Below are 12321 nucleotides of genomic sequence, written 5' to 3' on the forward strand. Positions count from 1 at the left end.
TATTGAATCACTCGCTCTCTGCCTGCCAAACAGGAAACGTGCCCTCTCTTTCAGGTCACCCTCTCTTCTGGACCATGCCGGAGACTTTCTCTCCAACACTTCTTTTAGGCTCTTGACATTCACCAGATCTCCTTTTTATCCAGGACTTTCTCCTTTCAACATACTTTTTTAAAATAACATTTCCAAGAACCTGGCTATTTTACATGACGCTGCTATTTTAGGTTGTCTACCTTTATCTCAGTCAAAAGACCTAGCCCAGTAATCGCCCTGGAAGGTTGAGGACATATGTGACCTGAGGATCCTAGAAGGCCACCTGGTTTCTTCCCGACTTTTTACTAAAGTCACCTTTTGTCCTAGATGGGGTCCCTTCTGCTTTGGAGTCTTGTCTCTCTGCCTACAGAGCACAAAGAAGGCACAAATCTCAGATAGAATAGAAAAGGAACTTTTCCTGTCTGATAGCTGCCGCAGAGGAACACAGCCCTCGGTTGGCGAGGGGACACCTTGGAGTTTGGGCTTCCTTTTGCTTAAGTTGGGAGCTGTGTGGGAGAGGTAAGATTGAGCTTCATTTTAAAGAATGAGAATGAGGAAGTTTGGCAGCTGGAGGGAAAGGCTACTTTTTAAGTCAGCCAAGAGAAAGTGAAACCGAGGGCCCTGGTCGCTTCTGACACTTTTGAGACCTGGCCATAGGCGTAGGCATCGTTCCTCACTGTCTGAAGAAGTCTCAAGACCAACCGAGTGTTTAGCCATATGTAATAATGGAAAAGAGATGCCATAGATAAGATAGAGTGATATTAAAAAGAGCCAGCCGAGCCAGAGCAGACTTCATTTTGAGAGGACTGGGGGAAGGTCTAAAATGGCCTATTGACAGGGCCTGGATGCCCGGGAGTAATCAGTGAGAGAAACAGCTAAGTAAGTCATATGGCATTCCTTAAAGGGTGGACGCATGAGAAAGGTAGGCTTCTCATCTCTACTTAGGGGGTCTCTTAAACATTGTACCAAGCAGATACGTTGATTGGGTTGAAAGATGTGTTGGAGCAGAAGAGGACCTGTTTTTTTGTCAAATGGCTCCTTCTTGTAGTATGGATTCTGGGTCTCAGTGGTGGGTGGGAGAGAGAAGTCTGTACTCCCCAATATGATCTGGAGAAGGCACTCTGATTGGGAGATCTCCTCCCTCTTCAGGGCTCGCTTGCTCAGAAGGGTGCTGAGCCCCAGGAGATGGTGGGCTCTCCTTCACAGCACATCACCAGCACCTTTTCTAGCTAGTATTATATGTTCCAGCTGACTGTGGCTGGAAGCCAGGTACCTAGGGCATTATTTCCTTTAGAGATGCTGGTATTTCAGGATCTAGGAGGGCAGATGTCATCACTCCTGTTTTGCAAATGAAAAAAAAAACAGACTTCTTGGGGTAAGTGGCTTGTTCAAGGTCATGATGATGGAACTAAGATCCCAGTACAGATCTTCTGACAAGTGCCACTGGCCAAACAGCCCTCTGCTTCTGGGAGTATTGACCTTCCGTTCCTTTGCTCTTCTTTCTAATTCATCTTGCAAAATGAAACCTGGCTCATCTTTCCAAAATACCTATTCATCTCCTCTTGTCAGAAAACCTGTGGTTACTCTTCACTGCTGTTGGAACTACCCATGGACATCTTTCTTTGCACCCTTTTAGCTTTAGTCATATTGGGGGTGGGAGGTGGGCAACGGTTTTCCTCCCTCCCCAGACTAACAGCTCTTATTCCCTACCTATCCTCCCTCATTCCAAATCTGATTCCTCCTCCGGGACCAGTCTCTGCTCTGCACTGATCTCTTAAACCTCATTTATCCATGCTACCCATTCGCTGGCTTCTAAGCCATCCTACCCCACTGGGCTTCGTGTTTGTGATACAGTTGTCTTTACAGGTGTTTGTTTTTCAGGGACCTTTTCCGGTCTCTCCAAGTCTAGTTGAATCTGTCAATTCCTTGTGTGTCTGTCCTCCTTGGGGCCTTTGCTCAGGAGGGAGCTTGAAGGGGTTGTGGCTGTTCCTGGAGGCTCCACCTGGAGACTCCAGAAGGGGAATGGAGTCCTCTGGAGCTGCATAGACTTGCACTCGGCATGGAAGGAACTGCTATACAGTGATTCCCTCACTCCCTCGACAGTTTTGCTTTCTGAGCTTTCAGTTACTGGAGGTCAGCCACAGTCGAAAATAATACATTTCCCCAGCCATTGACACCACCAAGGCCCAATGATCCAAGATCCTCCGAAGCAAATGATTCTCCTTCTGAAGTATCGTCAGAAGGTCAGTCACACTGCTTCTTCCTTCACCTCACTTCTCATCATGTAGGCATTTTATCATCTCACATCATCACAAGAAAAATGGTGAGTAACAGTACAAAGGTATTTTGAGAGACCACATTCACATAACTTATTACAGGATACGGTTATAATTATTCTTACTTTATTCGTTATTGTTAATCCTTTACTCTGCCTAATTTAGAAATTAAACTTCATCATAGGTTTGTATAGAGAGAAAACCGGTACGTATAGAGTTGGGTACTCTCCAAGGTTTCAGGCACTCCCTCGGGTCTTGGCTCCAATTGCGAGCTGATTAGGGAAGGGTTACAGTACCTTTGAACTAGCGGCCCCCCCCCAACCCCCCCCCTCTGCCCCCGCACCTTGCAAACAGGAAAATGAGAAATCCAAGGCAGCCCCAAAGTGACTTAAAGGACCCGGGGACTTGCCCAGGAAGCGGTTTTCAAAGGCCGCGCTCCGCCAGCCAGCTTTTAAAGGCACTCCTTTCTATCCACCTGTAGTGTGAAGAGAGCCACCCCCCCCCCTTGTTCTGGAGTGCTCCCAATTTTCTGCGGGCGCCTTCTGTCCATCTCTGTGTGCTTGGAGTTTTCCTACAGTTTCTTAGACTTCTTTGCTCATCTACAATATTTTTCTTTTTTCTTTTTTTTTTGTGTGCTTCTGAAAGACTCACTTTTAACAACTTTCTCCTGGCTCTCCCAGACTGTTCGGAACCTCCACTCTCCTTTCGCACGCGCTCCCAGCTTACCTCCGCAGCTGGAGAGCAGCCCCTTCCCTCCCGACTCCCCTCCTTCCCTTCCAGCGCTGCCCGCGGGCTCCTCGCCTCGCCCCCTGGCCCCGCGTGGAGCTCCTGCCGAGTTAGGAGAGAGGGGGCGGGGAGGGCCAGCCTGGGAGGAGGGGGCGGGCACCGCCTCCAGCCTGGGCTGGGGCGGGCCCTGGGAACGGGCGGAGGCCCAGCCGCGCCCCCAGGCCCCCGCGCCCCCCGGCCCGGAGGAGAGGGGCTGGCCCACTGCCAGCGTCTGAGAGCCGGCCCCCTCCCCCGGCCCGCTCGCAGCCAACCAGGCACTCCAGTGGGGCCCACGTGACCTGGAGTTCTAGACAAAGAAAATGTTCAAGCCCTCCCCCCCCACCTCCCCCCTCCCCCTCTCTCTGGCCCCCTCCGCCCCCAGCCCCATCGCCCCCTTCCCCTCCCCCCAGACGGGCAGCTACTTACAGAGCTTCAGGGCCGGGGCTCACACCTGAGCGGGACCACAGAGGGGCTGCACCTGGCCTTATGGGTAGGTTCCTGGACTGAGCCCTGGGGAGGCTGGGGGCGGGGAGGCGGCAGTGCTGGTGGGAGGATCTCCGGGCCGCTGCAGCCCTCTGGGTTTAAGAAGAGTCAAGTATGCTTCCCTGGCCCGCAAGAGCTGGCTCCCCTGCCTGGCCCGAGTTCTGGAGATGCCGAGTTACTGCTGTCCCAACCACTCCCTCCTCAGGAGTCCCAAGCCCTGCTCCTCCCTGCGCTCAGGTGGGACCTGGCGGTTCAGGCACCAGGAAGAGCAGCAGCAGTGCTGAGCCCAGGGCAGTGGTCAATGAGGACTGGGGAGCAGGCCCCAGCCAGGGGCGCTGGAAGCCCCAGAGTTGGGCTGGCTTGGCATTTCCTCGCTGACCTGTGTTCCTGGCTGGTGGACCATGCTGTCCTCAGGCTGTGCCAACCTTGCGGCCTCTTGAGAGGGATAGTTTCCTCATCTGTGCCTCCCTGGGAGCCACCGGGGCAGGCCACCAGGAAAAAGTGGTGCTGGGGATGGAGGGAGCAGTGCAGCCCTGACAGGGGGCTGTGGCACATCTGTGGGTGCTGTGGGGGCAGCCTGGGACAGCCCAGGATCTACTGCACCAGTTGGGAGTCCGCATGGGCGCCCAGACCTCTGACCTTTGGAACAGGAAGCAGCCCGAGTGCAGAGGGAGGTGGAGGTGGGACAGCTGGCTGGGGAGATGGGACTGGACAGGGAGGCCTTGCCTCACCAGAGTGGAGTTACTAGTGGCTTTCCAGGCGGGACAAACTCCAGCAAAGTGGCTTCACTGAGCCCTGGTAGTGGCTTGCTGCTCATGCCCAGTCTCTAGGCCACCTGGGGTGGGGTCTTCTGAACTGGGGGTGGGAGCCTTTAGCCCAAATGCCAAAGTCCTGAGTTAACCCTTCTTTCTCCTTTTGTTTGCCTGGGGAGATGGGTTGGAGTGAACATGGGAAAAAAGGCATTACTGCACTGCCCTAGGCAGACTCATCTAATGAGGCCCCTCCCCCACCTAGCCACCTTCTTCCCCTTTTCTCTTGCCTCCTGCTGCTAACCCACCCGCTTCTTCCTTCCCCCACCCTTGCTGGCCTTGTCATGACGGAGGCCCCCTTCCTTCTCCGTCTGCCAAAAACTGCTGGGTACATGTTCTCCTGCACCTACTGAGTCGGGGGCTCTTCACAGCCGTCAGCAACAGCCTCTGACAAGCTGGGGGAAGTTGTGGGGGAAGAATCATGTTCAGGAACTGGCTGTGGAGGGATGGAGAAGAGAGACAAAGGCTGTGGGGGAGTATGGAGGGTGGTGTGACTCGCTTCTAGACCTGGGGAGCCAGGCGCCCACCGGCTGCTGCTGACGGTGGAAGTGACTAAGGCGCCTTTCCTCTGAGGGCCCCTGTCTCCCTCCTGCCCTCCGCCACCTGCACAGCTTGTTCTGGCTGAAGGGCCTTGTCCTGGAAGCGGGATCTTTGAGTCACCCAAGGCAGCACCCGGGTCTAGGTCAGCCATCAGGCCTGAAGCTGGAGGAGGCGGATGGTGGGAAGCGAGCAGAGACAGCTAGGCATCTGACGCTGGCTTAGGGCTGGCAGCTGCTTGTGCTACGAGAGAATCCCCTTCCCCCTAAAGCTGAGTGGGAGTGGTACCTAGGCACACCTTCTTGTGGGCTGGAGGTGGTAATTGATAGTAAGAAGGGGAGGGCTGAGTCCCCCAGGTGAGGGAGGGATGAGCCATTACTCTGCATTCTTCCACTTCCTTCTCCCAGCTGTTTGTGGGCCGGAGGGGGGTAGGGAGTGGGGGGGGGGCAAAGGATGCTTTACCCATTTTAAAATCGTTGAGTCAGAGAAAGAACAAGGACTTCATCCTCAGTGTTTTGGGAATCGCCATCAGAAGCTGATTGGGAAGGCAGAGACTTGAAGATTGAGTGAAATGAAATGAATCTGCAAGGCAGTAGGCCATTGAGCTTAAACGCAAGGTTCTTAACCTGGAACCCCGGGACGGGGGTGGTGGGCCACGGGCAGGCTTTGGAGAGTCCTTGGAATTCCTGATACATGCATACATCAGGTTCTTACACCATTCAGAGAAGACGAAAGGAAATCCTGCCTTCAAATGACTTTGTAGGTTGGAGCAACTGGGAAGAGAAGGGGCCGCTCCAGCTTCAGCTGTTAATGAATTGCAAGGCTGAGACAGAGATGTAAACGCTCCGACTTTCAGCTTAGAGCTCTTATACTCCAGGTTGCTTTCTGATGTTCTCTTTTCATGTTGAGGATGGGTTTCCATTCATAGCTCTCAGCTCTCAGGGAAAGCTTCATGTTGAAAGGCATGTCAAAAATGGGCTTTTTTTCCTCTCAGAATGTGCGGTGGCGCAACGGGTGCAGAGCCTTGAAGTTTGAGGGCCACGTGTTTTAGATTTCGTAGCTGGGGTGAGATGAGGTTGAACAGCTCTCAGAGCGCAGGGTCTAGGGTTTCATGGTCCTCTGTAAGGGAATGGGAATCCCGGAGCAGGTTGTGAGAAGGAACAGGCCTCCGGGGCAGAGTCTGAAAGGTGGAGTGTGAGATGGTGAGAGGTGGAGGCTGTCCAGTTGGGATATCAGTTGGGTTTGGGTGAGTTTGTCGGGACGGCGGAAAGGATACCCGGCCTATAGTGTGTGCTCAGTAAAGATTTTTTGTTAAAAGAATAAATGTATTTATGTACGGCTCTGAAAGATGCCCATAGAAGGAAGGGGTCAATCTGGTGACTGAACATGCATTGGATGTCATCCTGAGAACTCCAGCATGGCGTGTGAGCACGGGAGCAAGCAGGCTCTTACTGGGTTTTCTGTGGTGTGTGAGCAGATGAGGAACGAGACGTACTCTTTAAACACAGCAGTGATTTCATCATCAGTAGACATCACAACAGAACTAGAATTGTGGTCTGGAAGCCACAGAGACGGTATTGATTGCCCAGGGAAACTGTGGAGGAAAGGATCCAGTTCTTGATTAGGAAATACATTAAGAGAGGATAGAACCAAAGTCTGTGTCTAAACAAAGGTGCACGATTCATATCGGAATGGAGCTAATCTTTCCCTGTCAGAGGGTGGGCAACTGATAATGGTGACCAGTTGGGAAAGGTTAGACCTAGAAGGAAGATTTCCTAGGAGGCAGAAAAGGCTGGAATTGAGCCAAATGATTGGAGTTTACCTCTCAAATCTTCAAATCTTTGTTCTCTGTGGCAGGCCAGTTGAGTTGATGAGGAAAGAACTCTCTTCCTCCCATCATTGTCTCCAGACCACAGAGAAATTGAGAAGAACACCCTAAGTAGGTCAGGTGGCGTCGCTAATTCCCGGAGAGGTCAAGGTAACTTCTGTTCCTTGTTTTCCCAGGCTGAGAAGAAAGCCAAGGTGATTGCAGTAATGAATGCTGTTGAAGAAAACCAGGGGTCTGGCGAGTCTCAGAAGGTGGAGGAGGCCAGCCCCCCTGCAGTACAGCAGCCCACCGACCCTGCCTCCCCCACGGTGGCCACCACTCCTGAGCCTGTGGGGGCCGACGCTGGGGACAAGAACGCCACCAAAGCAGCTGATGACGAACCAGAGTACGAGGTGAGCAGCTTGCTTCTCCGTCGGCTTTGTCCAGTCCTGTCCTGGGTCCTTCCACTGCCAGCTCCTCCCGTATTGCTCTCCTCTCTCCACCTGATGCCAGGCCTCTTTTGTCTCCCCAATATTGCTCTGTTTTGGTCCATTCAGGTGGAGCTCCCTCCTGGCTCTCCCGACCCTCAGATACCCAGGGTTGGGGTTGCCGTGGGGGGGATCAGGGTGGCAGGGAGTCGTGACACCCTGTAATGACTTCTGTTCCTCGGGGCTCCAGGACGGCCGGGGCTTTGGCATTGGGGAGCTGGTGTGGGGGAAACTGCGGGGCTTCTCCTGGTGGCCCGGCCGCATTGTGTCTTGGTGGATGACGGGCCGGAGTCGAGCAGCCGAAGGCACCCGCTGGGTCATGTGGTTCGGAGACGGCAAGTTCTCAGTGGTGAGTTAACAGCGTCTGGTGATAGCTTGGGGTTTTGGTCACAGGGCCTTCGATTTTGGTTGGGGGCATGTTCTGGAATTGGGGTGGTGGGTAGAAGTGGGCTCTGTTTGCCCCGACTGTATGTGTGCTACTAGAAGAAGCCCAAGAGCTGATTAGGTTGTACTGGTGGCGTGGAGAACGAGGGTGCTCGTGGAGGTTTTGCCTTCCATGAACCCTCTACCCAGAATTCCTTACCCGCTTGCATTCAGCTTCTTTCAGTCATGTAATTATTGATGCGTCCGGTCCCCTCAAGGGCAGAGGCCCATATGTAATATGCACAAGTGCTGCCAGTTGCCAGGCACGGTGTGTGGGGAGAGGAGGGAGCTTGATGAGTGTGGAAGGAGGAAAAACAAGGTCGGTGTTTGTCCCTCCAGGTGTGTGTTGAGAAGCTGATGCCGCTGAGCTCCTTCTGCAGTGCTTTCCACCAGGCCACCTACAACAAGCAGCCCATGTACCGCAAAGCCATCTACGAAGTCCTGCAGGTGAGCGCCTTCCGAGGGACTCGGAAGAGGGAGCTTAAACGCAGGGGCTGCTCATTGGCCTAGAAGCTGGAGCCTGGAGGGTAGGCCTGGGCAGAGGGCCCACCTGCCAGACCCGTGGGCTCCTTCTGTGTCCGCCTTATTCGCCCCTTTCTGCACTCGTCCTCCCCAGATCTGTTCCTGCATTTCTCCCCTTCCCTGCATCTTTTCCCACCTTTACTACTCAGTTTGCCCTCCAGCCTGTCCTGAGACTGTCCCCCACCACGGGCTCCCCTGCAGGTGGCCAGCAGCCGCGCGGGGAAGCTGTTCCCAGCGTGCCATGACAGCGATGAGAGCGACACGGGCAAAGCCGTGGAGGTGCAGAACAAACAGATGATCGAATGGGCGCTCGGAGGCTTCCAGCCGTCTGGCCCCAAGGGCCTGGAGCCCCCGGAAGGTAAACGCAGGGGCCCAGCGCAGCCTGTGGGACCCCTGCCAGCGAGGCCTGGGGAAGCCATGCTCGGGGAGAGCTGGCAAGGCCTCCGCTGAGGGGCCCAGTGGGAATGCCCATAGTCTCCCTCTCCTGGAGTCAGGGTGGGGGCAATACTGTTCCGGGACGCAGAATAACCTGCTCCCCCTGGGCCTGCTGGCACCAGAGTTGGGAGCAAGGGACAAGTTGAGGAGCAGGCTGCACCCCATTGTAGGTAGAATGGGGAAGGAGAGGGAGCTGCGATTCCTTATCAGCTGGTAACCATGACCTCGTCACCTGCTTTCCCCATCCAGAGGAGAAGAACCCCTACAAAGAAGTTTACACAGACATGTGGGTTGAACCTGAAGCAGCTGCCTATGCACCACCCCCACCAGCCAAAAAGCCCCGAAAGAGCACAACTGAGAAGCCCAAGGTCAAGGAGATTATTGATGAACGCACAAGAGGTAGTTGGCCTGGCTTGGGAGAGAGTGGCGTGGTGAGGCCGCATTCAGAGGCGTGAGTGAGGCCCTGGCAGCCGCCTCTGATGCTGGGCCTCCCTCCCCCTCTGCAGAGCGGCTGGTGTACGAGGTGAGGCAGAAGTGCCGGAACATCGAAGGTGAGTCCGGACGCGGCGGCTGGACACCGACTCCCGGGAGTCACAGGTCTTTGCCCTGGGGGCACATGGGCAGGCGGGCAGGCTGGCTCCTAGAGAGGTGCCTGCGGCAGAGGCATCCGTGCTTAGACAGCTCTGAGTGACGTGGGACATGGGCACTCGGTGACGGCATCTGTCCTGTGTGTCCCGCCTTCTCCAGGCTGCTTCACACACCCCAGCTGTTTTCCTGGTGCCATAATCTTACTGTCTTGTCAATGGCATGGGCCGGTCATTAGGGTTTGGGACACCGCAGTGGGTCAGACAGGGTGGCCCCCCGTTGGATTTGATTGCATTGGCCTGTACACGACCTTTCGCCTCCTCACTTCCCATCCTGTGGCCTTGAGCTTCCCATGTCTGCCTCCCTTGGCCTGGGGCTGTTGTGTCGTGGATGATGGGGACAGGGGCCCAGGACTTAAGTACTGCCGAAGGAGTCTCTCCAGAGTAACCCAGGGGCAGGCCCCTGTTCTCGTCGGCAGGTTCCTGTCCCTGTACGGTGGCACTGCCGCTCTGAGAGACGAATGGCTTTCTGAGCTTGCGGCCACAGCGCCTCCCTGTTCCATGGGGCACCTCCCAGAATTCTTCTTTCCGTTTTGGCTGCGGCTCCAGCACGTCCCCTTTTTGTAGCTTTTCTGGAGCTGGCTTGGGCCTGAGGCGAGGTGGGAGAGGGTACCCTGCAGTGATGGTCAGTTACTCTGCTTTCTCTGCTTGCCAGACATCTGCATCTCATGTGGGAGCCTCAATGTCACCCTGGAACACCCGCTCTTCATCGGAGGAATGTGCCAAAACTGCAAGGTGGGGGCACAGCCAGCACAGACATGATGGAGGGCGCCCCTCGGCCCCTGGCCTCGGTGGGGGGGAAGTCTCAGCACCTGCGGCAGCTGGGAGGTTAGCTCTAAGGTTTGCTCTGGAAGCAGGGTCCTGACAAAATACACCCCTGAGCTTCGAGCATTTCACTTGCCGTTGCTTTTCCTCTGAAAGATGCTACCCCCCACACACACACTAAGGCCCATTCTAGTTCCCCAGGTGGGGGCTCACAACATCAGTCACTAGTGGGCAGTGGCGGAGGGCAGGCTGACTGATAGGTGAGTTGCTGTGGCCTCGGAGCTCAGGAGGAAAACCCAGGGCCACAGCAAGGGACGAAGGTATGGCTGCCTCCCTGGCCTTCGCTCGGGCCTCCCGGGTTCTGTCCACTGCTGTGCTTGGGAGACCTGTCCCCTTCCCTGATCTGTGGTTCAGGCTGGACCCTGGCTGGATGGCAGTGGATGGGGTGGGGTCAGGGGTGCAAGGTCATGTCTCCAGGGCCGAGTCAGGTTTCCAAGGTGAGAGCGCAGAGGCTGGATTCCAAGCCCACCTTCACCCTGGCTGTCTGAGGGTGCCTCAGACACCCTGCCTAGTGGTGTGACCCTCCCTCCACCCTGCTCTCTAGAACTGCTTCCTGGAGTGTGCATACCAGTACGATGACGACGGCTACCAGTCCTACTGCACCATCTGCTGTGGGGGGCGTGAGGTGCTCATGTGCGGGAACAACAACTGCTGCAGGTAAGGGACCCCCCAGCCCCGAGCGTCCCTCCCTTCTGGCCCGTAGTGGGGCTTTCCCTCCCTGCCCAGCCCCATCCAGGCCTAACCTGGGGCTGAGCGTCCCTCTGCCACCCTGGCCTTCCTTGCAGATGCTTCTGTGTGGAGTGTGTGGATCTCTTGGTGGGGCCAGGGGCTGCCCAGGCAGCCATTAAGGAAGACCCCTGGAACTGCTACATGTGCGGGCACAAGGGCACGTACGGCCTGCTGCGGCGGCGGGACGACTGGCCCTCCCGGCTCCAGATGTTCTTTGCCAATAACCACGACCAGGAATTTGTGAGTGCCGGGCCCAGGGCGTCCTCTTGGCTCTTTGTCACCCCCCCGCCTGCCGCAGCCTCGGGGCAGACTGGGCTGAATGGAGAGCTTCGCTCGGTCCTGGGGCTGGCGATGAGCAGAGGTGCCGGGGCAGCACGCGGGCCAGCACGCGGGCCGTGCAGGTTTACAGCCTGACACGCCCCCAGTTAGCTGGGAGGACAGCTTTGCGTGGAGCCTGGGCACACTCCCGGCACTTACCTGGCCTGTTGTGCTCACTGCCTAGGACCCTCCGAAGGTTTACCCACCTGTCCCAGCCGAGAAGAGGAAGCCCATCCGGGTGCTGTCTCTATTTGATGGAATTGCTACAGGTGAGCGTGCACAGGTGCTGGCGTGCTCGTCCTGGGACGTGGAGCTCTGCTTGGGGCTGTGTGTTTCACTGGGGCAAAACAAAACGCGAGTGAACATACCATTGTTAAAACATGACCCTAAAGAGGGAACTGTGTGTTCAATGAAAAGTATATTAAAAAAAAAAAAGGTGGTAAACCAGCATGTCCAGTGGGTACTTTCCTTAATGGGGAAGGCTCCCCAGCAGAGGACAGAGCAATCATTAGAGATGATTGACGATGTTCACAGAGCCTCCAAGGATCGGCTTGGCGACCGAAACAAAAACATGGGCAGTTGTGCCTTGATTGTAAGTCGTAGGAGAAAACAAACTATAAATGAGAGAGTCAAGAATATTTAAATCGTTCCTAATCCTATAATTAGTGTTTTGGTGTACGTCATTTCAGATTTTTGTGTGTGTGCACGTATATGTGTTTATATAATCATACATAGATAGATAAAACAAACGAATAGTAAAATGCCTAGTGTTGTAACATGTCTTTTCATTTATGATATGACTGCTTTTTTATGTCAACCAGTATAGAACTGCATTCTTTATTTGTAAATGCTGAGTATGCTTTCATTGAGTGGAAGTACCATCATTTATTTAACTCTCTATTGGGTTGTTTATTGTTCTTTTCACTGTCACAAGCAGTGCTGTGACAAGCATCCAAGACATACATCTTTATGTGCTAGACTGTTACCTTTTAGGAAACACTCGGTCACTGTGTAGGCACTGTATTTTTCATTCAGTTCTTTTTTTTTTATTATTTTCAATTGGGGAACAGTGTGCTTCTCCAGGGCCCATCAGCTCCAAGTCGTTCAATCTAGTTGTGGAGGGCGCAGCTCAACTCTAAGTCCAGTTGCTGTTTTCAATCTTAGTTGCAGGGGGCACAGCCCACAACCCCATGCGGGAATTGAACCAGCAACCTTGTTGTTGAGAGCTCA

General features: G+C 54.7%; 1 protein-coding gene across 2 annotated transcripts in view; it reads left to right on the top strand.

Annotated features, from left to right (window-relative positions):
* The window catches only part of DNMT3A (DNA methyltransferase 3 alpha), a 101996-nt gene that overhangs the window by 76083 nt on the left and 13592 nt on the right, over positions 1-12321 (top strand). For both annotated transcript variants that reach the window (XM_081069047.1, XM_081069046.1), the window contains exons 7-16: positions 6905-7120; positions 7386-7544; positions 7958-8065; positions 8342-8498; positions 8825-8974; positions 9082-9126; positions 9875-9954; positions 10589-10701; positions 10830-11013; positions 11276-11360. In XM_081069047.1, coding sequence (XP_080925173.1) covers positions 6905-7120; positions 7386-7544; positions 7958-8065; positions 8342-8498; positions 8825-8974; positions 9082-9126; positions 9875-9954; positions 10589-10701; positions 10830-11013; positions 11276-11360 — 1297 coding nt within the window. The remainder of the gene's footprint in view (positions 1-6904; positions 7121-7385; positions 7545-7957; positions 8066-8341; positions 8499-8824; positions 8975-9081; positions 9127-9874; positions 9955-10588; positions 10702-10829; positions 11014-11275; positions 11361-12321) is intronic.

Source organism: Rhinolophus hipposideros, assembly GCF_964194185.1.
Source record: "Rhinolophus hipposideros genome assembly, chromosome: 12".
NCBI lineage: Eukaryota > Metazoa > Chordata > Mammalia > Chiroptera > Rhinolophidae > Rhinolophus > Rhinolophus hipposideros.